The 25,613-nt window shown below is 46.1% G+C and overlaps 1 protein-coding gene across 6 annotated transcripts; it reads left to right on the top strand.

The window, feature by feature from the left end:
* The first annotated feature begins 1,791 nt into the window (after window positions 1–1,791).
* Srsf5 (serine and arginine rich splicing factor 5) lies at window positions 1,792–24,052 on the top strand. Of its 6 annotated transcripts, none has more exons than XM_057783077.1 (8): window positions 1,792–1,997; window positions 19,015–19,159; window positions 19,925–19,995; window positions 20,093–20,191; window positions 20,373–20,442; window positions 21,650–21,723; window positions 23,032–23,142; window positions 23,251–24,052. In XM_057783077.1, the coding sequence occupies exons 2-8, from the start codon at window positions 19,034–19,036 to the stop codon at window positions 23,510–23,512; spliced, it is 813 nt and encodes a 270-aa protein (XP_057639060.1). In that variant the 5' UTR covers window positions 1,792–1,997; window positions 19,015–19,033; the 3' UTR covers window positions 23,513–24,052. The 6 variants fall into 6 exon arrangements, with proteins under 6 accessions (XP_057639060.1, XP_057639062.1, XP_057639057.1 ...); XM_057783074.1 differs by lacking the exon at window positions 1,792–1,997 and adding an exon at window positions 18,020–18,177; XM_057783078.1 differs by lacking the exon at window positions 1,792–1,997 and adding an exon at window positions 18,020–18,177 and having other exon boundaries at window positions 23,254–24,051.
* Window positions 24,053–25,613: the final 1,561 nt, after the last annotated feature.

The raw sequence follows: 25,613 nt of genomic DNA, 5'->3' as shown, positions 1-25,613 counted from the left end.
GTCTACAAAGTAAGTTCCAGGACAATCAGAAACCTGATGGCGGTGGGTCTTGTATTAATCTGTTGCTTTCATTGGTTAATTAATAAAGAAACTGCCGAGGCCCATTTGATAGGCCAACCCTTAGGTGGGTGGAGTAAACAAAACAGAATGCTGGGAGAAAGAAGCCGAGTCAGGAGTCGCCATGATTCTCCCACTCCAGACAGACACAGGTTAAGATCTTTCCTGGTAAACCAGCTCATGGTACTACACAAAATATTAAAAATGGGTTAGATCAACATGTAAAAGCTAGCCAATAAGAGGCTAAAACTAATGGGCCAGGCAGTGATTAAAAAAATACAGTTTCCGTGTAATTATTTTGGGGCATAAGCCATACGGGCGGCCGGGTGCCAGGAATGCAGCCCCGCCGCTCATATTACAACAGAAACCTTGTCTCGAAAAACCAGAAAAACCAAACAAAAGCTCATTCTTGGGTTACACAAGGTTCTGTCTCAAAAAAGGAACAAAAAGGGGCAGGAGATCAGGGCTGTAGAGATGGCTCAGTAGTTAAGAGCATTTGAGGTTCTGAGTTCAAGTCCCAGGAACCATACGGTGGCTCACAATCATCTGTAATGAGATCTGGTGCCCTCTTCTAGCATGTAGAGATACGAACAGGCAGAACACTATACATCATAAATAAATATTTGTTAAAAAGGAAGAGGAAAAAAATGCTTGCTAAGGCTTTTAACCTTGGTGGCAGGAGGCAGAGATGTGCCCAGAAAGGACTCTGAAATGCCCTTTGAGCCATGTGCTTAGGGAATGCCACTGGGGAAGTAGGGTCAGGCTCAGGCTTGGTGTGAGCCCAGGGTCCAGCATGGTCCCTGGGGACTCTGGGAACTCTCATCACTTCAGCCCACTTCCTTGTGTTAATGAGTTTAGCTCAGTGACCCATTGGGTGGACCTCTATGCTTGCTGTTTACCTGTCCTTTAAGAGAATTTGGGGGGGCACTCGGGAGGCAGAGGCAGGCGGATCTCTGTGAGTTCGAGACCAGCCTGGTCTACAAGAGCTAGTTCCAGGACAGGCTCCAAAACCATAGAGAAACCCTGTCTCGGAAAAAAAGAGAGAGAGAGAGAGAGAGAGAGAGAGAGAGAATTTGGGGGGACATACCTTTTCTGGCACTTTAGGTTAACATTTAGAACTTTAAATCTTCAATCTAAAGAATTACAGATATGGGCCTACTGCTCTCCCAGGAGACCCAGGTTCGAGTCCCAGAGCCCACATGGTGGCTTACAACCGTATGTCACTCCAGTTCCAGGGACTCAGATGTCCTTTTCTGCCCTTCCAGGGCACTGGGCACTCATGTGGTCCATAGACATACATTCAGGCAAACACATCTCTAAAACAAAAATTTTAAATCTTTGAAAAAACAAAACTGCATAGCATAGAGTCTCACTTCCGGTTCATCTTGATGTCCTATTTACTCTTGCTGCGCCTGCAATCGCTTGCAGCTGGAGGGGGAGGCGGTGATGGCTGGCGTCGCAGATGAGCGTCCCGTGACTCTCCCTTCTCTGCTTCTAACAGGAACGTGTCAGTGGCTCTGTTAGACCAGCTATCGCTGTATGTGTACTGCTCAAGTAGTTGCCATGACTACTTGCCATGGTAATCTCCGCAGCAAAACAGCGTTATGTCCTGAGGACAAAAGCCGTACTATGAAAACAAGGTACAGGATTCCACCCTCCCAGCCTCTCCATTCTGTTCTATAGCCGACCTTGGCCCAGAGGAAAAAGAAAATGGGCTTTCGGCGCAGACAGATTGGGGTTTGAATCCCCCGCAGTGGCAAATAGCGCTGAACTTGGGAAATAAACCTCTTGGAACATACTTCCTTTTCCACCAGCCAAGGCCAACAGCTGCCATCTTAGTGCCCTTGAGAGGATCAGATGGGATAAACCAGTGAAATAAACAGGACAGCATCTGGCATACGACAGACCTCCAATTACTCCTGAACGTCCACGGTACATAGGTAATTATTAAGCTGTCTTCCTGCGATAGCTATAGTGAAGGAAACGGGCACGACTCAGCAGGTGAAGTGGGTTCACGCGTCTGCAGCCGCGCAGCCTCACAGTGGGAGGATGCTTGCCCTGCTCTTCGGGAAGGTCAATGGGTGGTTACAAGTTGTGAACTATACCGCCCCAGGCCAGTTGAAGTTGAGTTTTGTGTTTATTCAGCATCTGGGATGCCGGTGTTGAGGTCAGGCCACCCTGTCCTGGGTTACTCCATGATGTGTAAAACAATGCTTTGTCAGACCGTCTACTTTATCAATTTTTGACTACATTTTGAGGATGGAGAATGAAATGAATAATTGATTGTCAACTTGACAGGGTCTAGAACCAGCTGGGAGCTGTGGGCCTCTGGACGTGCCTATGTGGGGGGGATATCTTTTTTTCTTTTTCTTTTTTTTTTTTTTTCCAAGACAGGGTTTCTCCGTGTAACAGTCCTGACTGGCCTCAAACTCACTGAGATCCGCCTGCCTCTGCCTCCCGTGTGCTGGGATTAAAGGTGTGCACCACCACCACTACCCAGCAAGGGGGATTATCGTGAGAACATTAATTGAGGCTGGAAGCCCTGCCCATTGTGGGGGTCACCACTTCCTGGCTGGGGTCCTGGGCTGTCTTAGAGGAGAAAGGGAGCTGTCATGTGGTCGTTCATCACTCTGCCTCTGATTATAGATGGGATGTGTCTAGCAGCTACTTCCATCTACTGTTGCCTTCTCTGTCCTCATGAATCCTGAGACTGAACAAAACCTTTCTCCCTTAAGCTGTTTGGTCAAATGATTTTTATCCCAGCAAAAAGAAAAGAAACTTAAGACAGATGATAACTAGCCTGTGCCCCCCCCCCCGTACAGACTGATGATTATTCTTGGAAGTAGAGAGGGTGCTATCATAGAAATGTGTTCGGGTGGGGCTGGAGAGGTAGCTTAGCCGGTAAGAGCACCGACTGCTCTTGCAGAGGACCCAGGCTCAAGTCTCAGCAGCCACATGGCAGCTCACAACTGTCTATAACTCCAAGATCTGACATCCTCACTTATACATGCTGGCAAAACACCAATCCACATAAAATAAAAATAAATAAAGAAGGATATTAAAATTATTCATTAGGGTGAATTGGGACTGTAGGGGTGCATAAGTATCTCAAGATTAAAAGCATCTCAAGAAAACCAAGCCTGCTAGGGCATTTGTCAGACACATGAACCTTAAGAACACTCCCGGGTTAGAGAGATGGCTCAGTGGTTAAGAGCATTGCCTGCTCTTCCAAAGGTCCTGAGTTCAATTCCCAGCAACCACATGGTGGTTCACAACCATTTGTAATGAGGTCTGGTGCCCTCTTCTGGCCTGCAGGCATACACACAGACAGAACACAGAATATTGTATACGTAATAAATAAAAAAAAATATTAAAAAAATTAAAAAAAAGAAAGATCACTCCCTTCCCTGGCCCCCATAAAGAGGTGGACACCTAGTCCAGCAATGGCAGTCAGGCCCCCTGTCCTGCCATCTGGCCACCTGGTGCATGTATCAAGGACCAACTGGAAGAGACTCCTGGAGCTTCGGCTCAGCTTGGTCCTGTTGTTGACGTGAGATTTGACTCTTATCTCTGTTTACTCTGTCCAGTTGATTTCCATGTTGTTATAACTGGCCTCATCAACATTTCTCCAAGTCACCCCTTCCATCTGACATCCGTCTCATGTGTATTATTCAATGTTTATTAAAAAAAAAAAAAGAAACAAGCTGGGAGGTGATGGACACCTTTAATCCCAGCACTCGGGAGGCAGAGGCAGGTGGATTTCTGTGAGTTCGAGGCCAGCCTGGTCTACAGGAGCTAGCTCCAGGACAGGCTCCAAAGCTACAGAGACACCCTATCTCAAAAAGAAAAAAAAAGAAGAAAGAAAGAAAAGAGAATAAGAAAAGAAAACAAACAAAAAACAGCATTTTTTTTTTAAATTTAGAATAGGAGTTTTTTGTTTGATTGATTGATTGGTTGTTTGCTTGTTTTTTAAAGGGAATTAGGCCTCACGATCATAGGGGCTGAAGGTCGGGTAATAGGCTGTCTGCAGGCCTGAGAGTCAGAGAAGCGAGGAGCGCGACTCAGTCCAAGCAGGGGCTGCAGAACCAGCAGCCAGCAGTGCACCCCCAAGCCTAAAGCCGAAGGCTGAGAAGCTAGTCTGGAAGCGTCACAGGTCGCTCCAGACAGCAGGGCCAGAGTTTCCCCTTTTCCTTTCCTGTTCTGATTGGTCCCGGCAGTTGGGTGGTGCTTGTCCTCACTAAGCTAATCCACGCACTGGTCTCTGGAAACACTCTTTTTTTTTTTTTTTTTTTTTTTTTTTTTTGATTTTCGAGACAGGGTTTCTCTGTAGCTTTGGTGCTCGTCCCGGAATTAGCTCTTCTAGACCAGGCTGGCCTCAAACTCCCAGAGATCCGCCTGCCTCTGCCTCCCGAGTGCTGGGATTAAAGGCGTGCGCCACCACCGCCCGGCACTGGAAACACTCTTGCAGACATGCCCGGCACTCATCAACCCAGGCAAGCCTGCACCCCAAACTGACCATCACACCTCGGAATGCCCTGCTGCTGTTTCACCGCCTTATGTGATGAATGTAACCATTTAAAAGACAATAAACACGTATTTCAGTTGTTTCTGTAGGTGTCTGCCTGAGCTTCTTAGCTGGGTGGCTCAGACTCAGACTGCTTTCAGTGTTGTGGTTGCGCGTCGTTATCAGAGTCTGCCTCCTCCAAGCCCGCGCGCGTTCTTCTTGCTGGCTATTGGCTGCAGACTTCAGTCAGTTTTACCATAAATTACCTTATGGCAGGTGGATTCTCCCTAATCACGGTGTGTGTGTGCGTGTGTGCGTGTGTGTGTGTGTGTGTGTGTGTGGTGTGAAAAAAGAGAGAGGGGGAGGTCTTTTTTTGTTTGTTTTTTTGAAACGTGGTTTCTCTGTTACCTGGAACTTGCTCTGTAGATCAGGCTGGCCTTGAATTCAGAGATCCCCCTGCCTCTGCCTCCCTCCCCAGTGCTGGGATTACAGGCGTGATGAAAAGGTCTTTGTTTTAAGTTGTTCACCTCATATATTTTGTCGGAGCTGACTAAGAGAATGATAAATCTCAGTAACACAACAGTCAGTCCGGTGTTGTGGGATGTTTGTACACTGTGTGAAGGTATATTGCTGTGATTGATGTAATAAAAAGCTGAATGGTCAATAGCTAGGCAGGAGGTATGGTTGGGGCTTCTGGTGAGAGAGAGAGAGAGAGAGAGAGAGAGAGAGAGAGAGAGAGAGAGAGAGAGAGAGAGAGAGAGAGAACGAACTCTGGGAAGAAGAAAATGCAGAGTCACCAGTCAGAGGAAGCAGGATGTGCAGGCGGAGAGGTAACAGCCACGAGGCTTGTGACAGGATATAGATGAACAGAAATGAGTTCATTTAAGCTCTAAGAGGTAGTTGGGAACACGTCTAAGCTTTAGGCTGAACTTTTATAATTAATAAGAACTCTTCATGTCACTATTTGAGAGTTGGCTGGCTGGACAGCTTTAGTGGTAAAGTCAAGGAAGAGTAGACAATTAAACTGAAAACACAGAGACACCAGGAAATATTTGATAGTGCTTCTAGAAAGGACCAGAGAAGGGGGGTGAATGGAAGGGGCTAGAGAGAGGGCTCATCAATGGTAAGCGCTTGCTGTGCAGGCAGAAGTTTGGATCCCAGCACCCATGTAACAACCATGTAACAAGCCGTGTGGCCCACCCACACCTGCCACCCCGGCTCCACAAGTGATAGAGATAAGAGTCACTGGAGCTTTCTGGCTGCCAGCCTAGTTGAAAAAACCCAATCCTCAGGTTCAAGGAGAGAGAGAGACCCTACCTCAAAGGAATAGATGGATCTGATAGAGGAGGGCTTTTGACACCCTCTTCTGGTTTCCTCACGTGCACACAGGCTCACACAAGAGCAAGCACATGTTTGTACACTCTTGCACAGATACATACAAATAAATAAGCAAACAAATTGGGGAAAAAAGAAACTTCAGTGGAACTCGGGAGTGGGTGGTATACACCTGAGATTTCAGAACGTCGAAGGCTGAGGCAGGAGGATAATGAGGTCAGGAGGAAGAGGAGGAGGAGGAGCTGATGAAGCAAGCCGACCCCAGATGAAGGTGATTCCTGTGGGAAGCAGAGGCCAAAGCTGGAGATACACAGACTCTAAACTAATCTAAGCCTACAGCAAAGTAATCTAATTAACCCAAGGCAGCTAAGCCTGTCTGTAAAACATTCACTTATATTAGCCAGTAAATAAACCTCCTTTTTTTCTATGCAGGACTGAAGTGAGCCAAGTGTCTTGTGCATTCTGACAAACACTATTACTGAGCTGTGTTTCCACCTAACACATAAACCGGATCATGTTATTTTCTTACACAACACCTTGCGGCTTCTATTAACCTCCCTTCGGTAGAGCCCAGGGTCTGTAGCATGCCCTAATTAGAGCCACAGCTATCTCTGCCTCTTTTTTTAACCTCGTTTCTGGATTTAAGCTTATTATACCTTCTATCCTTGCCCAGTGTGGTGGTGCACACCTTTAACCACAGCGGTTGGGAGGCATAGGGAGGCAGATCTCTGTAGGTTCCAGGTCAGTCAGGGTTACGTAGTGAGACTCATCTTAACAAACTAACAAGCTGGGTGGTGGTGGTGCACGCCTTTAATCCCAGCACTCAGGAGGCAGAGGCAGGCAAGCAGAGGCAGGTGGATCTCTGTGAGTTCAAGGCCAGCCTAGTCTACAAGAGCAAGAGCTAGTTTCAGGACAGGCTCCAAAAAGCTCCAAAAGAGAAACCCTGTCTCGAAAAACCAAAAAAAAAAAAAAAAAAAAAAAAAAAAAAAAGCAAAAACAAACAAACTAACAAACCCAAACAAATCTCAAACTTGCACCCTGCCCAAGAGCAACATTGACAGTGAGTTTGTGAGGTTTAGTTACAGTAGAAGCCACGAGCAAGATGACCATACTCTACCTCATCAGGAGAGCCTAGACACCTAAGACCTAGGTCCAGAGGTTGGACCAGATTTATCTGCTAATGAGATCCAGGCCTCTGGCTGTTATGGTCTGCATTCGTATGTTGGGAACTTAAACCCCCAGTGTAATAATGTTGGGAAGTAGTTACCTTATGAGGGTTCTTTCCTCATGAATGGATTGGTGCTAATTTTAAAATGGCTTATTACAGAGGGAAAAAGTCCCTCTTGCCCTTCCATCTGCCACTCTGAGTGCATGCAGAGGTTCCCCCCTTCCAGGAAATACAGCACTTTGGGTACCATCTCGGAACAGAAAGCAGCCCTCAGCGAACACAGCCCCTGCTCACAAGCTTCCAGATTCTCAGTCTTCCTGAGTGGTGAGGAATAAACACCTGCTCTTGTCTGCAGTGCTGTTGCAACATAGACGGCCTGAGGCACTGTCAGCCTCTGTTTCTGCAGGGCTGTGTTTCCAGCCGCTCTCTGTGACCTCAGCAAGGTCTCCGCAGAAGTTGACATGTTAGTGCTTCTCCAGTGGAGTGGCTAAGTTGATTCATCCTGACCCCAGTCCTGGGCTGTTTGCATTATGCCTGGTATCCAAACTCTCCAAGGAGGGGGCTGTGTAAATTCGTGCAGTGTTCAGGGAAAAATCTGCGGCAGAGTGGCCCATTCTGTTTTCATTTTGTCCTATAGATGACATAGAAGGTTATTTTCTTTACTTATTTTCCCCCTGACCCTTTTTAAAATTTCTTATTTTATGTGTATAGGTGTTTTGTTGGCATGTACAAGTGTTGATCCTATAAATGCAGTACCCGCAGAGGCCAGAAGGGGGCGGCAGATCACTTGGAACTAGAGTTACAGACACATGTGAGCCACTATGTAGGTGCTGAGACTTGAACCCTGGCCCTCTGTAAAAGCAGCACAGGCTTTTAACTACTGAGCCAGCTCTCTAGTTCCTTACTTTGTTTTTGAGACAGTCTCACTACGTAGCCCAGGCTGATCCGGTACATTCTATGTTGCCAAGGCTGGCTTTGAGCCTGCACCAATCCTCTGGTCTTTTCATGAGTACTGGGATTGCAGACCGGCTCCAGCCTGCCCAGCTTTAGTAAGCCATTTCTTCTGGAGTAAATGTAGCTCATGAGTGGATATTCTGATTTATTAACAGATACGGTGAATGAATGAAAAAAATAAAATAAAAAGGAAAGGAAAGGACATGACCGCTCTTAGATATGGTGGAGGAGAAAGTTTATCGTATTTATCGTAGATAGGTGTAGTCAGAGGTGGGGCCATCTGGGAGAGTCTAGAGTGGACATGCCCAGACTGAGCTGTGCCACAGGGTGGGGGAGAAGAGAGGGAGGGGACCAGGTACGGCAGTTAGGTGCCCAAAGGTGCAAAAGGGGCAGGTAACCAAAATGTCTGGATTCTTTAGGGAAGAGTCTACGGGAAAAGGACAGCCCAGCCCCTGGGCTGGAGAGTTCAGGGTAGAGGGTGGGGTAGTCCAGTCATATCGTGGGACTGAGGGATGCCGGGAGAACCTGGTGGCATTCAGCAGTGATCAGTCCCAGTGTTGATTAGCAAGGAAAGCGGAGGAGGTTAGAGGGCAGCTCTGGAGGACGGCTCTTTAAAAAAACAGTTTATTGAGTACATTGCAAAGGGGCGTGCAATGGGGCAGTAGCTATGGTACTGCCTGCAGCACAGGAAAATGGGGCTGGATTTAAATGTGTAATTTGATATTTGTATTAGACATTCACTTAAAACTCAGTTTCAATGAGGAACCATTTACACACAATAAAATGTACCAGTTCATATCGAGAATTTCATGCGTGCTTAAACGTTCTGATCAAATTCACCCCCAATTCCTTCCCCTTTCATCTCCAATTTCTTCAGCATCCTGCCACTCTTCTTCATATGAACTCTATCTCTATATCTGTATATGTATATATATACACACATATCCATATATATACAGACACATATATGTGCATACATGATCTATATATTGCCCTCTCCCTCTCTCCCTCCCCCCTCCCCATTATATCCACTTGGTGCAATCTGCATGTGCCTGTATGTGTGTGTGAGGCTGTCCACAGGAGCCTGGGAGCCACTTCAGGAGCTGCATCCCTGAAGAAAACTTCTTTCTCCTTCAGCAGCCAGCGATTACCAATCACTTCTCTCTCTCTCTCTCTCTCCCTCTCTATCTCTCTTTATTTTTATTTATTTATTTATTTATTTTGGTTTTTCTTTTTTTTTTGTTTGTTTTTTGAGGGTTTCTCTGTGGTTTTGGAGCCTGTCCTGGAACTAGCTCTTGTAGACCAGGCTTGTCTCGAACTCACAGAGATCCGCCTGCCTCTGCCTCCCAAGCGCTGGGATTAAAGGCCTGCGCCACCACCGCCTGGCGTCTCTCTTTATTTTTAAGCTTAATTTATTTTTATTTTATGTGCATTGGCATTTTGCCTGCATGTGAAGCAGAAGCACCAGGCCGCCTACTTTCCAACAGGTCCTCTGACCACCTCTCTCCTTGTTTTACCCTCCCATGTTGGACCAGGGCTGAGCTGTGTGAATGGTACATGAGAAAAACTATGTCTTATGAACTGTATTGTGTCCTTACAAAAAAACGTATGCTCAAATCCTCCCCTCTAGTGCCTCAGAATGAGACCGAATGAGACCTTATATAGAAATAGGGTCATTACAGAGACTGCTGAGTTAAAATGAAGTCATTAGGGTGAACCCTGGTCCAATAAAACTGGTACCCTTTTTAAAGGGGGGAGTACTTGAAGCACAAAGACAGATGTGCGTAGAAGGAAAATGACGTGATAGCATTTAGGACAGGGCAAACCGTTTGCTTGGAATGCTTACATCTACAAAACAGGAATACTAAGGCTTGCCAACAAATAGCAGACGCTAGGAAGAGGCAAGGGAAGGCCCTCCCGAGAGCTGTCAAAGGGGAAAGACCCTCCAGACACTCTGAGTTTTGACTTGATGTCTCCCAAAACTGCAAAATACTAAATCTCTGTTGTTTGATTCACAGTGCTGGTGCCCTAGGAAAAGGATACGTCACATTATAGTGCATGAAGGTGCTGTTTCTGGAATTCGAATATGATGACTGTAGCTCCCTTCTCAGATGCACTGTCTCTTAGAATGCTCCCTCTGGGGACAGCCAGCCACCATAGAGTGGAGACACTCAGGCAACTTACAACAGGGCCCCACAAGGAAGAGAATTGACTGGCAGTGAATGACCAGCAAGGGACAGAGGAGAGGTGCAGGAATATTCTTTTTTTGTTGTTTTGTTTTTTGTTTTTCTTTTTTTTTTTTTTGGTTTTTCGAGCCAGGGTTTCTCTGTGGCTTTGGAGCCTGTCCTGGAACTAGCTCTGTAGACCAGGCTGGCCTCGAACTCACAGAGATCCGCCTGCCTCTGCCTCCCGAGCACTGGGATTAAAGGCGTGCGCCACCACTGCCCAGCGGTGCAGGAATATTGTGAAGGAGGTTTCATTCTAGTTGAAAAGCTGGATGAGACCACATCAAGCCAGAACCCCGGAGTCACTTCTGACTTCCTGATTCCTAGGCAGAGGAGGGACATGGTAGAACAGGAGTGGACCAGACAAAGCAAACTGAAGTCACGAGAGCCCTAATCAGGTGACAATTTATGCAGACCTGAGAGCTAGGATTTCTGAGTCTGGTTCCCTGGGGAAGGTAATCTGCATCTGGCATGTGTCCAAAGGAGTCTTTTAAATGAGAGTAAAAAGTGGAAAAGAAGGAGAAGCTAAGGCAAGAGCTGGAGTTGGTGTTGGCTTAGAAGTGTAGCTCATTTGCTCAAGTATTTGCCTAGCACGCAGGAAGCTCTGGGTCTAAGCCCCAGCACCGAATAAAACAAGAATAAAACCGACAAACGCCTGTAATCCCAGTGCTCTGAAGCAGAGGTGGCAGGAGAATTATAAATTCAAGAATAGACTAGAGAGCTGGTTCCATCTTTAAAGACTAGATTCATAACCAAAATGTCAAGAAATTCAAGATCGTCTTTGAATCACAGAGTGCAGGGCCAGCCAGGACATGAGGGACATGAGATCCTGTTCCTCAAATCAATCAGTCAGTTGGTGTAGATTCATATCAAAAATTGACACCAAGCCGGGCGGTGGTGGCGCACGCCTTTAATCCCAGCACTCGGGAGGCAGAGGCAGGCGGATCTCTGTGAGTTCGAGGCCAGCCTGGTCTACAAGAGCTAGTTCCAGGACAGGCTCCAAAACCACAGAGAAACCCTGTCTCGACAAAACAAACAAACAAAAAAATTGACACCAAATACTATGCACGGCTCTTCAAAGGTTTTTTAAGTATTCTCAATTTCTGAATGAGTGGGAATTGTTGCTTTCTATCCCTGCTTAAGAAGATATTTTCTTTTTTGGGTCTGTTTTGTGTTGTTTTTGTTTGTTTTTTGCGAGACAGGGTTTCTCTGTGAAACAGTCCTGGCTGTCCTGGAACTTGCTCTGTAGACCAGGCTGGCCTCAAACCCACAGAGATCCGCCTGCCTCTGCCTCCCAAGTGCTGTGATTAAAGGTGCGTGCTGCTGCCACGCTAAACTAGGAAGCTACTTTCAGGCTCCCTAAATGTTAAACTCTGTAGTTTACACCCAAATGCATCTGTGTCTCTCTGTGTTTCTCCTTCAGTCTCACGCCTTTAGAGAACTTCTTGTTTCATTTCTTGCGGCCATCCAGACTTCTCCGGCCTTGGTGATAGGGACATTGAAAATTTGTCTGCTCTGGTTGAGATCCCTGGGCCCCTTTAGTGCACAGGAAGAGATCATGTGCCGGTCCTGTAGCTGCTTTTGTGACCAGGGCCTAGGAAGGGAAGTCAGGAACAGAGATTATAGGGCAGAAAGATCGTTTTCTGCTGTCACACATTAGAGCACCTCTGTGGGAGACAGGAGGTGCGGAGACAGTTTGGAATGTCTTTCACATGGTGGTTTCTGCATAACGGCTCCTGAGACGGCAGCTGTCGGTGTCTGGAGGGCTGCAGAGACGTACATAAGCTTCCCGAATAGAAGGTGTTTTCAGCGGTACAGTGGTTCCCTATGACTGTCCTAATCACGCCTCAGGCGAACCCGAGTGAGGCGGCGAGACGGAAGCAGACGATGAAGTTTAGGCAGATCACAGTTGAGTGTAACAGTTGTCGAAGTCTTACTAGCAAATAGTGCTCCTCGTCAGAGCGTATAAATCAACCTTTCTGCCAGTAAGGGTCCAGGCAGCAGGATGTTAGACGCGCAGTACAGACGACGCCATCTGAGAACGTGAACATCACAGAATGTACTCGCACACACCTAGATGGATGAACATGTGTGTGGGCTGCTGCAGGGTGACATGGTGTGCAGTTACTCCGTGTGTCAGTTAGCTTTTGTCCCCTTGAACAAACTAAAGTCATTTGGCAAGAGGAAACCTCTATTGAGGGACGCTGCCATCTGATTGGGCTGTAGGCAAGTCTGCAGGGTTTTGTCTTAATGGTTGCTATGGGAGGGCTAAGCCCTCTGTAGGCAGTGCCACCCCGGGCAGGTGGTTCTGGGCTGTATAAGCAAGCCGACTGAGCAAGGCCTGGAGAGCAAGCCTGTAAGCAGCACTCCGCCATGGTCTCTGCTTCAGCTCCCACCCCGACTTCCTTTCGTGATGGACTGTTAGGTTGTAGGCTGAAATAAACCCTTACTTCCCAAGTTTTTGGTAGTGCTTTATTACATTGATAGAAAGCAAACTAAGACACATAGTAAAATATCTTTTTCTAAAAAGAAATAAGTCACTGAGTGGTGATGGCGCACGCCTTTAATCCCAGCATTTGGGAGGCAGAGGCAGGCGAATCTCCTTGAGCTCAAGGCCAGCCTGGGCTATAGAGCAAATTCCAGGACAGTCTCCAAAGCTACACAGAGAAACCGTTGAGCCGGGTGGTGGTGGCGCACGCCTTTAATCCCAGCACTTGGGAGGCAGAGGCAGGCGGATTTCTGTGAGTTCGAGACCAGCCTGGTCTACAAGAGCTAGTTCCAGGACAGGCTCCAAAACCAAAAAAAAAAAAAAAAAAAGTTGAGGTATACTCTTAACCAACAATACTAAATACCTACTCCTATATTTCCATGATCAAGTACTGTATACTGTATGGTACTGTGCACTCTATGACTGGTTGCAGGGCCAGCTTGTTTACACCAGCATCGCCACAAACACGTGGGGAATGCCTTGTGAAGAGATGCTGTCCCGGCTAGTACACCTCACTAGGCAATAGGAATTTTCAGCTTCAGTTGTGTGATGTTTCTTAGGTCAAGAAATAGAAACATCTGTTTACCTAAGAGAGAGGACTCCAGTGGTGAGCCAATGAGCTTGCTGGAGTTACTTACTGGAGCATGTGTGATTCAGAGGCAGCTGCGACCCGAGAGCCTCCTCCCCAGTAATTATTTACTGCTTATCTGACCTTGGAGCAGGGTCTTGCTAGCCACCCTCACCCCTCCACCTAGGAATGTAAATAGGCCTGGTCTTCTGAGAGTCTCCTTGTAGGTGATCAACAATTGCTCTTATTCGAGATGGCAATGTCCAACCCAGAGAGACAACTTTATCATATAGAAAGGGCCACCCTCAAATACTGTAGTCTACAGTTGACAGAAACAAAATGTCTGTACTCTATGACTCTAGTGCCATGGATATTTATGGGTATTTTAAATACTATGTAGGTTTTTTCTTTTTGGCTTTTTGAGACAGTTTCTCTGTAGCTTTGGAGCCTGTCCTGGAACTCGCTCTGTAGACCAGGCCGGCCTTGAACTCACAGAGATCTGCCTGCCTCTGCCTCCCAAGTGCTGAGATTAAAGGCATGCACCTCATAGGGATTTTTAATTAAAAAAATATTTAGCCGGGCGGTGGTGGCGCATGCCTTTAATCCCAGCAGTCGGGAGGCAGAGGCAGGCAGATCTCTGTGAGTTCGAGGCCAGGCTGGTCTAGAAGAGCTAGTTCCAGGACAGGAACCAAAAAGCTACAGAGAAACCCTGTCTCGAAAATCAAAAAAAAAAAAAAAAAATTTAACAAGAGAAAGATAGGCTTGTAGGGGTGAATCTGAGTCAGAAACAGACATTTTTATTTCTCTCTCTCTCTCCTTCCTTCCTTTCCTTTTTTTTCCCCCCGGACAGTCTCACTATGTAATTCTGGCTGACTCTGAACGCACTATGTAGAGCAGGCTATCCTTGAACTCACAGATCCTTAACACCTCGGGCTCAGAAGTGATGGATTAAGGGGTGTGTACCATACCCAGTCACCGTTTCATTTTTGACACAGGGTCTCATTCATTTTGTAGCCCAGGCTGAACTCTAATGCTTGCCAATCCTCTTTTTCCAGTCTCCCAAGGTGTGGGGGTTACAGGCAAAACCCAGGATTTTAACATCCCAAAGAAATTATTTCAGGATATTTATTCTTTTGAGAAGTCATTTGGGCTAGAGGGACGGCTCAGTGGTTGAAAACATGTACTGCTCTTCCGGAGGACCCAAGTTTGATTCTCTGCCCCATTGGGCAGCTCACAGCTGCCTATAACTGCAGCTTCAGGGGATCTAATGCCACTGGCCTCCAAGTGCCCTTGTACTCCTGTGCACATACCTACACATAAACATTTAATTAAAAATAATGAAATAAAGAAAAACTTTTGGAACAAAATCTGGAAGAAAGTTAAACTTTTTGTTGTTTTGTTTTGACACAGGTTCTCACTATGTAGCCCTGGCTGGCCTGGAACTTGTTATGTAAACTAGGGTGTCTTCAAACTCAGAGAGACTCGCCTGCCTCCAGAGTCCGGGGATTAAGGGCATGTGCCACAACGACCATCTTGACATTTTTTTCTTATTGTCAAAATTTTTCAGAGTCTGTTTATATTGAGAAAACTATCAAAAAAACAAACAAGCAAATAAAATAGACTATCTGGTCAGAGTGAATAGTGTCCTCAGGAATGTATGAGATAAGAAGAAAAACAGTAGACACTTGATTGCACATGATCATGGATATATTGAAGCAAAAATAATGGAAATGTACATAATTCTACAAAAAAAACCCTCTTGTAACACCAAAATTATGTGCAGAAGGCCGGTGCAGATCTTGAAAGTAGAACTGCACTTATAGAAGAAACTTAAATGCTTGGTAATGTTACTCCTTTGAAAGTTAGGAGTAAAGATTTAAAAATATTACATCTATCTTTTTTTTTTTAGATGTATTAACAATTTATTGCATCACAGGGCAGTAGTGGTGCACACCTTTAATCCCAGCACTCGGGAGGAGGCAGAGGCAGGTGGATCTCTGAGAGTTTGAGGCCAGCCTGGTCTACAAGAGCTAGTTCCAGGACAGACAGGCTCCAAAGCTACAGAGAAACCCTGTCTCAAAATAACCAAAACCAAGACAAAACAAAAAACAAACAAAAAGGGGCTGGAGAGATGGCTCAGTGGTTAAGAGCATTGCTTGCTCTTCCAAAGGTCCTGAGTTCAATTCCCAGCAACCACATGGTGGGTCACAACCATCTGTAATGAAGTCTGGTGCCCTCTTCTGGCCCGCAGATATACACACAGACAGAATATTGTATACATAATAAATAAATAAATAAATAAATATTAAAAAAAAACAAAAAGAAAAGAAAAAGAAAAAAGAAAGCATGTTTAGTCACCATGCCTAGCTACTGCAAACTTTATCAACTCCCTACAGCTTCAGGGAGGGTGTGACCTGATTTCTGGGAAGAGAGAGGCAGCAGGCAGGTGTGATGCGTGGACAATAAACTTGCTCTGAATTCGTGATCTTTGCATCTTTTTTCCTCTACCAGAAAAGTTATTTGCTTGGATGTCTTTGGGAAGGATGCCCATGCACCTAATAGAATCACTTGGGAGGAAATTGTTCATACAAATACGGATCTATAAGGAGTTGTCCCCTTCCCCAGGCGTTTCTGGAATGGTACATGTTTTTAGTGTGTGGTGGACATGCATGTGTGTGGGGCAGAGGTTAAGCTCAAGTGTCTTTCTCAATCACTCTCCGTCTTATATATTAGGGCAGGGTCTTTCACTTGGTCTCTGAACTCACTGATTCTGCTAGTCCAGCTGGCCTGCTTGCTTCAGGGACGGCATGCTGGGGTTACAGGTGAGCTGCCATGTTGGACTGACACTTCACTTAAGTAGGTGCTGGGATTTGAACTCGTCCTGATTGCCAGCACCCTCTTAGCCACTAAGCCCTCTCTAGTAAGCTTTTAAAATTTTATTTGACAAATATATATCTTGTTTTAAATTCACAACATAGATCACTGTAAGTTTTATTTATTTATTTATTTATTTTTGTTTTGTTGAGACGGTTTCTCTCTGTATCTCTCACACAGTACACCAGGCTGGCCTTGAATTCACAGAGATCCACCTGCCTCTGCTGCCTTGCATGCTGGGATTAAAGGTGTGTGCTACTACCACTATAAACTATAATTTTTTTATGGACCCACTGATGCTGCTTTTATTTGCATCCCTAACTGATTTGACAAGCTTATCCCCTGTGAGCCAGTCAAGGTCCCAGGTGCTCTGAGGTCAGAACTAGGGCTGTGCTTCAGCTTCCTAACTACTAATTATCTCCTTGTAACCCTAGCCGACAATCTGTGACCCTATTCTAGGGACATCTTAAAATCGAGTTGATGCTTTGGGTTACAGATAAAACACTAAAGAAAAGTAGCCTTCTCACTACAATATATATATATATATATATATATATATATATATATATATATAGCCAACGTTTCTAGATCTCCTGACCTTACTGGGGGAGGCAGAACGGAGTTAAGGAGGGCTTCACTCTGGAACCACTTTTTCCATTTTATGTGTTATACAGAAAGGATTGGATAATGGCCAGTTGGATTAAGAAAACAACTTGAAATCTTTTCCAGCAAGTCGGAGCCCAAGAGTACTAAGTTCGGTACAGGAGCGTTACTATCCACAGTCACTTCACTACTTCATCATGTAAAATCCCTCCGTTAATGGAAAAACATTTCAGTCCCTTAGCTTTAGAACGAAAGCCCAAACTGAAAGAGGAATTCACTTGAGACTCAGGAACGCTCCCTCCTTGAAGCACATTGGGAAGAACAATTTGCAGGCCTGGTAGTTCAGGTTTGTAATCTCAGCACACTGAAGGCAGAGACAAGTGGACCTCAGTGAGTTCAAGGGAGCCAGGGCTGCTTAAGGAGACGGCGTGTGTAAATATATATATATATAGTTTTTCCAGACATGGTTTCTCTGTAGCTTTGGAGCTTGTCCTGGAACTAGTTCTTTTTTTTTTTTTAAAATATTTATTTATTTATTGTGTATACAATATTCTGTCTGCGTGTATGCCCGAAGGCCAGAAGAGGGCACCAGACCCCATTAGAGATGGTTGTGAGCCATCATGTGGTTGCTGGGAATTGAACTCAGGACCTTTGGAAGAACAGGCAGTGCTCTTAACCTCTGAGCCATCTCTCCAGCCCCTGGAACTAGTTCTTTTTTTTTTTTTTTTTGGTTTTTCGAGACAGGGTTTCTCTGTGGTTTTGGAGCCTGTCCTGGAACTAGCTCTTGTAGACCAGGCTGGTCTCGAACTCACAGAGATCCACCTGTCTCTGCCTCCCAAGTGCTGGGATTAAAGGCGTGCAACACCACCGCCCGGCTGGAACTAGCTCTTGTAGACCAAGCTGGTCTCGAACTCACAGAGATCCGCCTGCCTCTGCCTCCCGAGTTCTGGGATTAAAGGCGTGCGCCACCGCTGCCCAGCCGGTAAATGAACTTTTTAAAAGAAGCGGGTGTTTTTTAAAGCCTGGGTTTCTTTTACCTGGCTAAAAAACAAAAAATCTAAGAGAGCTGTGTCATGGTGACCTTTTGGGGGCCACTCATTGTCCCCACTACCCACAGACCACCCGCTGCCGTCGACTGGGGGAGGGGCCACTGTAAGGAAGCCCCGCCCCACGGGGACTTCCGGCTCTGCGGTAACTTCCGTTCTCGGCTCCGACTGGGAGTGCCGCCCCTGGAAGTGACGCAAGGACGTTCCTTCCATTTTGTGCACCGCCCGAGCCGCTAAGTGCGTCAGTTGTGGAGAGACGTAGACGAGTGGAGGTCGGGTCTGTAGGGAGGCAGCCGGCTCCGTCGCAGACTACGGACCGCCCCGGGTCCCAGCCGCCAAAGACCCCGTCCGGTAGGTGAGTGGCTCTCTTGGTGGGCAAGGCTTCTCGGACCGAGGCTTCTTCATGGCCGCTCGGGTCGCGAGCGGCCGGGGCTTCGCTCTGTGCGGAGGACGGCGTCTAGAGAGCGCAGTTGATTGAGGTGGGCGCTGGGGCACGACTCCCTCTTGGTGGTGCTTGAGGGGGCCACAAGGCGGAAGGGAGGGCGCTCTGGGGGAGGGCGTTTGTAGGGGGAACCGGGGCGCTTCTCCCCGCCACCCTTTGGTGCTCCTACTCCGGCCTGGGACGCCGGGAGCCGGCCTCGCCCAGGGCCGCTAGGGGCTCCCTTTCGGTCGGCAGGCGCGGCGCTCGGAGGCCCGGCTCGTCCGGCTCGCTCCTCCCCCGCCGCGGACCCCGCCGCCGCCATTTTGTGCTGCGAACGCGCCCGTCGCCGACTGCGCAAGCTCGGCTGTGGCGTCGCGAGATTCCGGCTTGTGACGCTCGGGGAGGCCGCGGCGCGTGCGCGGCCAGCTGCGATTGGACGGGGCCCTGCGGAGGGCGGGGCCGGCTTCGCCCGCATTTCTCGGCCTTTCCGAACTGCGGCAGATGGGAGGGGGCCGGGAACCGGCCTCGGAGCGCGGCTGCGCAGTCTAAAGAGGTGGCAAGTGGGCGTTGCGGTCGGCCGCGGTGTGGTACCTGGGGGAGAGGGGGTCGTTTGGGAGTGGAGCTTTAATTTGAATTTTGAATGTGAAAGGGGCCTGAACTCTTGCCACAGCCGTTGGTAAACGTCTTGAGGCTCTGTATGTTTGACTGCTTGACCGATCCTTCCCCTGTGCCCTTATTGATAGGATCTCGATTGATTTACTTGCCTAACAGGAAACACTAGCCGGGCATCATGAGTGGCTGTCGGGTGTTCATCGGGAGACTAAATCCAGCAGCGAGGGAGAAAGATGTGGAAAGATTCTTCAAGGGTTATGGACGGATCAGAGATATTGATCTTAAAAGAGGTTTTGGGTTTGTGGTAAGTGTTTCGATCTGAGTTAATTAGCTGTCAAGAAGTGGGTAATCGGGCGGTGGTGGCAGCATGCTTGGGAGCGGGAGGCAGCGGATCTCCGAGTTTAAGGATAGCTAGGGTTACACAGAAACCCTCTCGAAAAACAAAACAAAAAAGTAGTTGAACTTTTGAGCACTGATTTTTAAATGGATTGAGTTTTTTTTAAAAAAAAATATTATGTATACAATAGTCTGCAGGCCAGAAGAGGGCACCAGACCTCATTACAGATGGTTGTGAGCCACTATGTGATTGCTGGGAATTGAACTCACAACCTTTGGAAGAGCAGGCAATGCTCTTAACCACTGAGCCATCTCTCCAGCCCCCTGGATTGAGTCTTTGTGTAATGTTTTTTTTCCAGAAAAAATGTTAGTTTCAGTCTTGACAGTGAATTGTATTAGGTAGAATTAAAAATAATGGCGGAATGGCGCTCGTTCACAATCACCCCTCTATGTATTGAAGATATACCTCATTCTTAAACTTGTCACGATATGGCCGGGCGGTGGTGACGCACGCCTTTAATCCCAGCACTCGGGAGGCAGAGGCAGGCGGATCTCTGTGAGTTCGAGGCCAGTCTGATCTACAAGAGCTAGTTCCAGGACAGGCTCCAAAACCACAGAGAAGCCCTGTCTCGAAAAAGCAAAAAAAAAAAAAAAAAAACAACTTGTCATGATTTTAAAAGGCTGTACAGTACGTGTCTAAATGTTTAGTGTCTTACTGTAATGTAAATTTTAGGAATTTGAGGACCCAAGGGATGCAGATGATGCTGTGTATGAACTTGATGGAAAAGAACTTTGCAGTGAAAGGTAGTGAAAATCAGTTTCTATCTACTCCCCCCAGGATAACGGCAAACTGTTGGGAGTGTCGGGTAAGCATGTCATAGGCTCCTTCATGTCTTCATAGGGTTACTATCGAACATGCTCGGGCTCGGTCTCGAGGTGGGCGAGGAAGAGGACGATACTCCGACCGCTTTAGTAGTCGTAGACCACGAAATGATAGACGGTATGTGGTGCGCAAATCGTCTTAAGCATAGGAACCGTTAGCAAATGGTTGTGAGGCTTGAAGTCTGGTTACTTAGTCCACATCCCGGGAACCCAGAATCTTGGTGGGAGTGCTTGCTTGAGTCACTGTCAGTAGAATGTTCTGGCACGGACCATCTGACAGTGCTTGTTCTCCTCCTCAGAAATGCTCCACCTGTAAGGACAGAAAATCGCCTTATAGTTGAGAATTTATCCTCAAGAGTCAGCTGGCAGGTTTGTTGAAATACAGTTTTGAGTTATTTTAATGTGGCATTTAAAAGTGTTAATGGGTACTTAATGTTTTATTAATATTAAAAATTTTAAATTAATGGATTTAATTGAACTATACTTTTAAACTTTAATTAAATGTAACTGGGGGATGTTTCAGATTTTAATATTAGTGATCAAATGTAATTGTTTTGAGGTTATTTTTTTCATGTTTTTAAAAATCAATTTTAACCAAATATTAAACCCTTTATTTGCCAGCCTATCTGTGTCGTTGGCCTTATGACGAGGAGTGCCTGTGGGTTATCCTAATCGTTGTCTTGGTCACTCTTGGTTGGGCCTGGTTGACTTTGCCAGTCAGCTCCTACAGTGATCAGTTGGCCACCTCTAGATCTGTGTTTGCCGGTCTAGACGTAATCGATGCACTTACTTGAAGTGCCGGGTTGCAGCGATCCCAGAACGTTGATAACGTGATCTGATCCCTAAGTTGAGAGCTGTCTTCCTGTAACGCTTCCGAATAAGAGGTCCTGGTCGAAAGAGTTGAAAGATACGCAATTAGTTGGTCGTTGGAATCCTGATCGCAGTAAAGTGGTCCTTGGTAACTGCACAAGAGTAAAACATGTCTGCATCGCCAGTAGTCTGCTAATAGGGAGGGCTGTGCGATTAAAGGCTTCCATCGATTGGGTAGTATCCTTCAAGTGGGTGGCGAAGAGCCAGTCGGGCCTATGTCATGAAGGTTTCTCCGACCGCTTAATGGTTTGCTGCTTGACTAGCCTAGGGAAATGTTAATAAAGGTAAAGTAAATTTTTTTAATGACATATGGGGCACAAAATAACTGGTGTCTTTGTAAATGTTTTTTTTTTTTAAATATAAAACTAGTCTTTAAAACATGTACTGTTCCTTTTTGGTTTTTTTTTTGTTGTTTGTTTTGTTTTTTGTTTGTTTTCCCCCTCTTGTACTGAGCTCAGTTAGACTAATACTACTATAATGTTAAAAATTGGAATTTACCTCTAGCATTTTGCTTAAAAGCAATATGCTATTTGCTTATTTCGTGCCCTGGCATAATTTTTGAACTCTGATAGAATACAAGTGTGGTATATGCCATGTTTGTACTTTATCTAACAACTTCTCTTTCAGTAGTCTTGTTTTTATACGGTGTGGTTGTTTGTGTGTCACTTTGCCCTTTCACTCCTTAACATGATTGTCTTGTGTTAAGGACCTCAAAGATTTCATGAGACAAGCTGGGGAAGTAACCTTTGCGGATGCACATCGACCTAAACTAAATGAAGGGTGAGTATGCACTGGAGTTGAGAGCCTTTCAGTTATGTGGGACTTTCATGGTGGCATTGCTAGTATGCATGTGCTTGATTGTGACCGTTTTGCATTTGGCAGTTTTGGGAGGAAGTTTTTTTTTGTTTGTTTTTTGTTTGTTTGTTTGTTTGTTTGTTTTGGTTTTTCGAGACAGGGTTTCTCTGTGGTTTTGGAGCCTGTCCTGGATCTAGCTCTTGTAGACCAGGCTGGTCTCGAACTCACAGAGATCCGCCTGTCTCTGCCTCCCAAATTCTGGGATTAAAGGCGTGCGCCACCACTGCCCGGCTGGGAGAAAGTTTTATCGGGATTGTTGATACTGCCATTTAGTAGGGATCTGGCATCCTGCACATCTGACAGATAGTACATGGTAAGACACCTGCAAACAGTTGTCTGCCTCAGCACTGTGCCATGCTGTTTATGTCAGCAATAATGGAGTGAGCAGGGAATGGACTCAATGCTTGTCTTTTTTTTTTTTCTTTTTCTTTCTCTTTCTTTCTTTTTTTTCCGAGACAGGGTTTCTCTGTGGTTTTGGAGCCTGTCCTGGAACTAGCTCTTGTAGACCAGGCTGGTCTCGAACTCACAGAGATCCGCCTGCCTCTGCCTCCCGAGTGCTGGGATTAAAGGCGTGCGCCACCACTGCCCGGCTTTTTTTTTTTTTTTTTTTTTTGTTTGGTTTTTCGAGACAGGGTTTCTCGGGTTTCTCTGCAGCTTTGGTGCCTGTCCCGGAACTAGCTCTTGTAGACCAGGCTGGCCTCGAACTCCCAGAGATCCGCCTGCCTCTGCCTCCCAAGTTCTGGGATCAAAGGCGTGCGCCACCACTGCCCGGCTGGGAGAAAGTTTTATCGGGATTGTTGATACTGCCATTTAGTAGGGATCTGGCATCCTGCACATCTGACAGATATAGTACATGGTAAGACACCTGCAAACAGTTGTCTGCCTCAGCACTGTGCCATGCTGTTTATGTCAGCAATAATGGAGTGAGCAGGGAATGGACTCAATGCTTGTCTTTTTTTTTTTCTTTTTCTCTTTCTTTTTTTTTTTTTTTTTTTTTTTTTCTCCGAGACAGGGTTTCTCTGTGGTTTTGGAGCCTGTCCTGGAACTAGCTCTTGTAGACCAGGCTGGTCTCAAACTCACAGAGGTCCGCCTGCCTCTGCCTCCCGAGTGCTGGGATTAAAGGCGTGCGCCACCACCGCCCGGCTTCAATGCTTGTCTTGATCTGTGTAGACGCATCTACATGGCTGTTGGAGATACAAGCTTTAAAGACATTTCTTTCCCTCCCATTTTCAGGGTAGTTGAGTTTGCCTCTTATGGTGACTTAAAGAATGCTATTGAAAAGCTTTCTGGAAAGGAAATTAACGGGAGAAAAATCAAATTAATCGAAGGCAGCAAACGTCACAGGTATTCTTTTGTTAATATTTTTAAACCAAAGACTTTATGTAACTAACTTTTAGAGCTTTATCATACAGGTTAATTTCCCCTTCTTTCTTTCCTCCCCATTTTTCATAGCAGGTCAAGAAGCAGGTCACGATCTCGGACCAGGAGTTCCTCTAGGTCCCGCAGCCGATCTCGTTCCCGTAGGAGCAAGTCTTACAGCCGCTCAAGGAGCAGGAGCCGGAGTCGGAGCAAGTCCCGTTCTGGTAGTAGGTCTCCTGTGCCTGAGAAGAGCCAGAAACGTGGTTCTTCAAGTAGATCTAAGTCTCCAGCATCTGTGGATCGCCAGAGGTCCCGGTCCCGGTCCAGGTCCAGATCAGTTGACAGTGGCAATTAAACTGTAAATAACCTGCTCTGGGGACCTTTTTTAAAAAAACAAATTCCCAAACCATACTTGCTAAAAATTCTGGTAAGTATGTGCTTTTCTGTGGGGAGGGATTTGGAGGGGGTTGGGCTGGATTTCTTTGTAGATGTGGACCACCAAGGGGTTGTTGAAAACTAATTGTATTAAATGTCTTTTGATAAGCCTTCTGCTCACACTTTTGTGACTGTCTGAAGTATATAGTTTGTGTATATTGACAGAGCTCTTTTATAACTAAAGCATTTAATTTTTTGTACTAGAAAAACTTTTGAACATTTTAGTTCATTGTTCAGATATGTTAACTCAAGATTAGTTTAATTACTCAATTAAACTAATAGCTTTGGACACTTTAAAAGAGCTCTAAATTTGCGTGTATATAGAGGCTTAATATGAGTTTTCTTTGTTAGGGTCATGGGTGTCTTCTCACCCATTAACAGCTGTAGGACAGACGTTAAAGCAGCTGTTTGTTATTGATAATAAAATATATTAAGTATTATACAACTGCTTTTGGTGTTTTCCTCTCAAGAAGTCCTGTATGTTTATTCTGTTCCATTTTGTGTTAAAAACACAACACATGTAGAACCCTGAATTAGTGTGATGTGGGCTTGTGTTTTTTTTTTTTTTGCTATTTGAAGCTAGTGAAAGAGGGCCCCAGGGGTCAGTGAACTGTTGAAAGCTGACAGCTGAGTGGAATGGCATGGCAGTTAACATTATTTCTGTTCCTCCCCTGCTGTCTTATTGCCACCTGATTTGTGTCGTCAGTGAGTTACATACCCTCAGCACAAAGGGCAGTGCTTTGGTTTTTTTTTTTTTTTTTTTTTTTTTCCGAGACAGGGTTTCTCTGTAGCTTTGGTGCCTGTCCTGGAACTAGCTCTTGTAGACCAGGCTGGCCTCGAACTCACAGAGATCCGCCTGCCTCTGCCTCCCGAGTGCTGGGATTAAAGGCGTGCGCCACCACCGCCCAACAGGGCAGTGCTTTGGTAACACATAACCATCCAGTGCTGGTGTTGGACTGGCTCCCCTCCATTAATTACGCATGCGCACACGTCACAAGCACACAACAGACACGGAGCCGGTGGTCACTGGCTCCGCGGGCGGTGCTCCCATCCTCTCGGCCAGCTCTCCGACCGTTGTCTGGCTTGGCTTTTTGATAAAAAACAGTTGGCATGATCATAATTTCTTAGTGGTCGATCTTAAGGAATTTTCATGTGCTGGTTTGGTTTTAGTTTCGAGATAAGCAACTATAATCATGTTTTCATTAGGTTTTTCAAGATAGGTTTCTCTGTGTAGCCCTGGCTATCCTGGAACTCTCTTTGTAGATCAGGCTGGCCTCTGCTTTCGATTACTGGGATTAAAGGCATGTGCCATCACTGACTGGCTCTGGCTAATATGTGATTCTATGTTAGTGAGGAAATACTGTATAGATGACTGTCTAGCTGCATGTATGTGTATATACCACTTGGATTCCTAGTGCTCAAGGAAGCCAGCAGGTGCTGCAGGATTCCTTGGAAATGGAGTTAGATATAGGAGCAACTGTGTGGGTGCTGGGAATCAAACTCCGGTCCAGATCATGTGGGATCTGGGAGAGCATTAAATCGTCTTTAATTGCTGAGCCATCTCTCTAGCTCAGTTTTAATAGGTACTCATTTAGGTCTACTCCCATGTCGTTCAATAAGTATCCCTGTGAGAGTGAGAGCCACCCTAGAAGTGTAGGAAATGGTACTAGGTTGGTGTATTTGATAGCAGAACATCTTACCTTAGCTGCATTACCACTTAAGGAATTTAGGGGCTTTTCAAAGGACAAGTTAAGGGCAGCTGTTAGGGATCCAGGATTTCAGGTTCTAAAGATCCCAGGTCTATAGACAGGCAACACTCATGCCTGCCTTGTGGACTAGAAGTAGAAAAAATGACCTTGTTTGCCTCCTCAAAGTGGGCCTTTGGGAGTGAGAGTTGTCATTTGGGAGCGCTTGTTAGGAAGGCTGGTGACTTGCTAGTCCAGGAAGAGAGTGGCCATGAAGTACAGCTGATTCTTAGAACATTTCAGTGTGCTTGCTTGCTTAGGGACCTGTTGCCGTAA

This window comes from Chionomys nivalis, chromosome 10 (assembly GCF_950005125.1).
Source record: "Chionomys nivalis chromosome 10, mChiNiv1.1, whole genome shotgun sequence".
Taxonomy (NCBI): Eukaryota; Metazoa; Chordata; class Mammalia; order Rodentia; family Cricetidae; genus Chionomys; species Chionomys nivalis.
Note: the sequence above shows the minus strand (reverse complement) of the source record. Positions and strands in the feature narration are given on the sequence as shown.

Excerpts from the sequence above, each read along its gene's own strand:
- Srsf5 (XM_057783077.1), top strand. The coding sequence starts at position 19,034 with ATGAGTGGCTGTCGGGTGTTCATCGGGAGACTAAATCCAGCAGCGAGG. Across the intron at positions 19,160-19,924 it reads AAAGAGGTTTTGGGTTTGTG|GAATTTGAGGACCCAAGGGA; the intron begins GTAAGTGTTTCG and ends TGTAAATTTTAG. Across the intron at positions 23,143-23,250 it reads GAAGGCAGCAAACGTCACAG|CAGGTCAAGAAGCAGGTCAC; the intron begins GTATTCTTTTGT and ends CATTTTTCATAG.